We start from the raw sequence: 2,710 nt of genomic DNA, 5'->3' as shown, positions 1-2,710 counted from the left end.
AGTTTCTGTCCATCTGGTCAGTTTTGACATAGGCCTAGTCCACTACACTTTCTTTCTTTTTTTTTTTTTTTTTTGGTTGAGAGGTTTCGGCATTCATCCAAAGGACTTCAAGTCCTTTGAAGCTTGTTTAAAACATCAAATGAACTTTGATGTTTTGAACCACTTTGGATAGGCTGCCTCAGAGGAGTCGACTTGGGAGAGGGCAGGCCCTGGAAGCCATCTTATCACCAGCAAACTGGTTGAGTGTGCTGCTTGTGGGACTCAGTTTGTGTTGACTCCTCTGACTGATCAAGTCCTTTGGATGAATAATGAAACGTATCAAAAAAAAAAAAAGAAAAAAAAAAAGAAACCATCCAGAAGACCTGACTGAACTTTGTTGGGGTTTGATTTGTTGAAATATCTTGAAAACTGCAAAACAATAACCGCGCCAAAAAACATATGGAAGAAAAATGGATCACAATAGTGTGAATGCTTCATAAGCCTCACACAATAAGTCAGACAGGAATCTGCCAAAATGCATGTTGACAAGAAGCTAACTTTCTGAGACAGAACTGAAGCTTTTTGGCTGCTATTTATTTATTTTTTTATTCTTGTGGAAGGACAAATTTATCTGCATCTGTGTCTTTAATATTGCTGATAAGACTTTTAAATTACATAAATGACTGAACAAATGTGTCTTTCAAAAGTGATAGCAAAATGTGCTCAACAATCGTCAGCCCTGGTGGAAACCAACATCTCAGTGGGTTTTGAATGTCTGTAATTAGTCTGCAAGCAGCATTTTTGAGTCTTCAAAATGTCCCCTAACCTTCACAGGGGCTCTCATTGAGCAGCAGAGGCTTGTAGACTTGTAGCTTGAATGTTCAAGATGTAAAAAAAAAAAAACAGTAGCACACATCTGACATTTTTCTAGATATATCCTTATACATGCACAATATTCTAAGAAGATAAATCTAACAAGGATGTCAGGTCCTCTGGACAGATTCTCCTTTGTTGAAATGTTCCGTTTTTACCTAAAAGGTGTCTTTAGTCTGAGACAGACTTGCACAGTCATAGATTAGACAGAATATGGAATTGCCCAATATGTTCTACTTGATATCGCTGTTGTATAATTTAAAAGCAACAACTTGTGTCCTCCTGGCTCCCTTCACCATTCTGCCACAACAAAATGAGAGCAGTGGAATTCCTCATGAGGATTTTGCACCTGAGACAAGGTAAGTCTCAGACCATAGCAGACAAAACCTCCCCTACAAGAAACAGGCTGAGAAGCCTCACAGCTGGGATCAAACCTCCAACAGACAGACAGCTGTACAGTAAGACACTTGGTTTTGTGTTGTTGTTGGTTTTTTTTTAGTAACTGTGTCTGTCTTTTCTCTGGTGCATGCTGCTGAGACAGATTTTACCACTTGGACTTGTTTCAACATGGGATTTTCTGCTCCACATTTTGTTGGGGGTACTTTGATGGAAATCAAAAAGCTGGGTCTTCCTGCCCCCCCTTAGTGTTTGTGCCACAACACTGAACAGTCACAGCCCTGTGAGATAGTGCCCTAACATGCTGGACATGATGATACTTACCAGCCAGTCTTTTCATCCAGGCCCCCTCATCTATTCCCAGGTTGTTGTAGATGATCTTAAGGATGTTTCCCAGCAGAGTGTTCATATGCTCTGAGGTGACAGATGTACAGCAGCTGTCTGCTTTGTTCGGGTTGTTCTCTGGTCCATGTTCCCACCAGTTGGACAAATAACTGCATAGCATGGGCAGTACTACCTACAGAAATCAAACCAAAAAAGTTCTAAGCTTCTTATTAACATAGAAAACAAAAGTCCATAGATAAATCATCATTTCAACTCTATGTGAAACCAGAGGAGCATGAAATGGTTGATCAGCTCTAAATACAAGAATCAGTGCAGACAAAAATTTGACCAAATCACTGGTGAAGTGAATTCATGTATTTGGATAAATTAGACAAAAATCATCAGAAGTGCTCAGCGATGTATAGGGCCTACTGTACGTCTTCAGCAGCAGTGTGAACATGAATGTATCCATTCAAAGGATTACCATCGCTACAGTGTCTCAGATGGCTCATGTACTCCACTCTGTCCCAGCAGCTACATGTTTTAAATAAGGCCTCTAGCACAGTTTAAAAAAAAGCAGTTCACAATAAAAATCTGGGCAAGTCTCAGGACAGAATGGCAGATGGCTTGTAGACTAGTCATGCTACAAAGCTAGTGGGGGAATAATGGTTTTGAAAATGGTTGCACCTCCATGACATGTGGCATCTGAGTGTATCTCATGCCAGACTCTGCCAGCTCCGTGATCTCCTCCAGAGACTTGTCCAAGTTTGAGACCAAAGGAAAAACTTCTCCAATGGGCCTTGGAAGATCTAAGACCAAGACAGAAACAGAACATGGTGTGTTGTAACTGGGTACATACAACACTGCAACACAACAGCATGTTCACTTGAACTTATTTGATTTTAGACTTCAGTTCAAAGTAAATCTTATGAGTTGAGCTGACTTGACTTTTCTGTTTCCCATCCATGGTTCCAACTCATAGCAGGTGGTTTGGCTGTTCTGTACATGACTCAGTCTTCAAAGCAATCAACTTAAGGCCAAAACAATGCAACGGAGCTGTGGTTGATTTTATATGTATATACTGTATATATATATATATATATATATATATATATATATATATATATATATATATATA

General features: G+C 39.6%; 1 protein-coding gene across 1 annotated transcript in view; it reads right to left on the bottom strand.

Annotated features, from left to right (window-relative positions):
- ryr2a (ryanodine receptor 2a (cardiac)) overlaps positions 1-2,710 on the bottom strand; it is a 554,599-nt gene that overhangs the window by 227,818 nt on the left and 324,071 nt on the right. Inside the window, 3 exon segments of the mRNA XM_037691577.1 lie at positions 1,573-1,765; positions 2,260-2,381; positions 2,428-2,435. Coding sequence (XP_037547505.1) covers positions 1,573-1,765; positions 2,260-2,381; positions 2,428-2,435 — 323 coding nt within the window.

The sequence above is a fragment of the Nematolebias whitei genome, chromosome 17, assembly GCF_014905685.2.
Source record: "Nematolebias whitei isolate Nwh7 chromosome 17, NemWhi1, whole genome shotgun sequence".
Classification (NCBI taxonomy): domain Eukaryota; kingdom Metazoa; phylum Chordata; class Actinopteri; order Cyprinodontiformes; family Rivulidae; genus Nematolebias; species Nematolebias whitei.
Note: the sequence above shows the minus strand (reverse complement) of the source record. Positions and strands in the feature narration are given on the sequence as shown.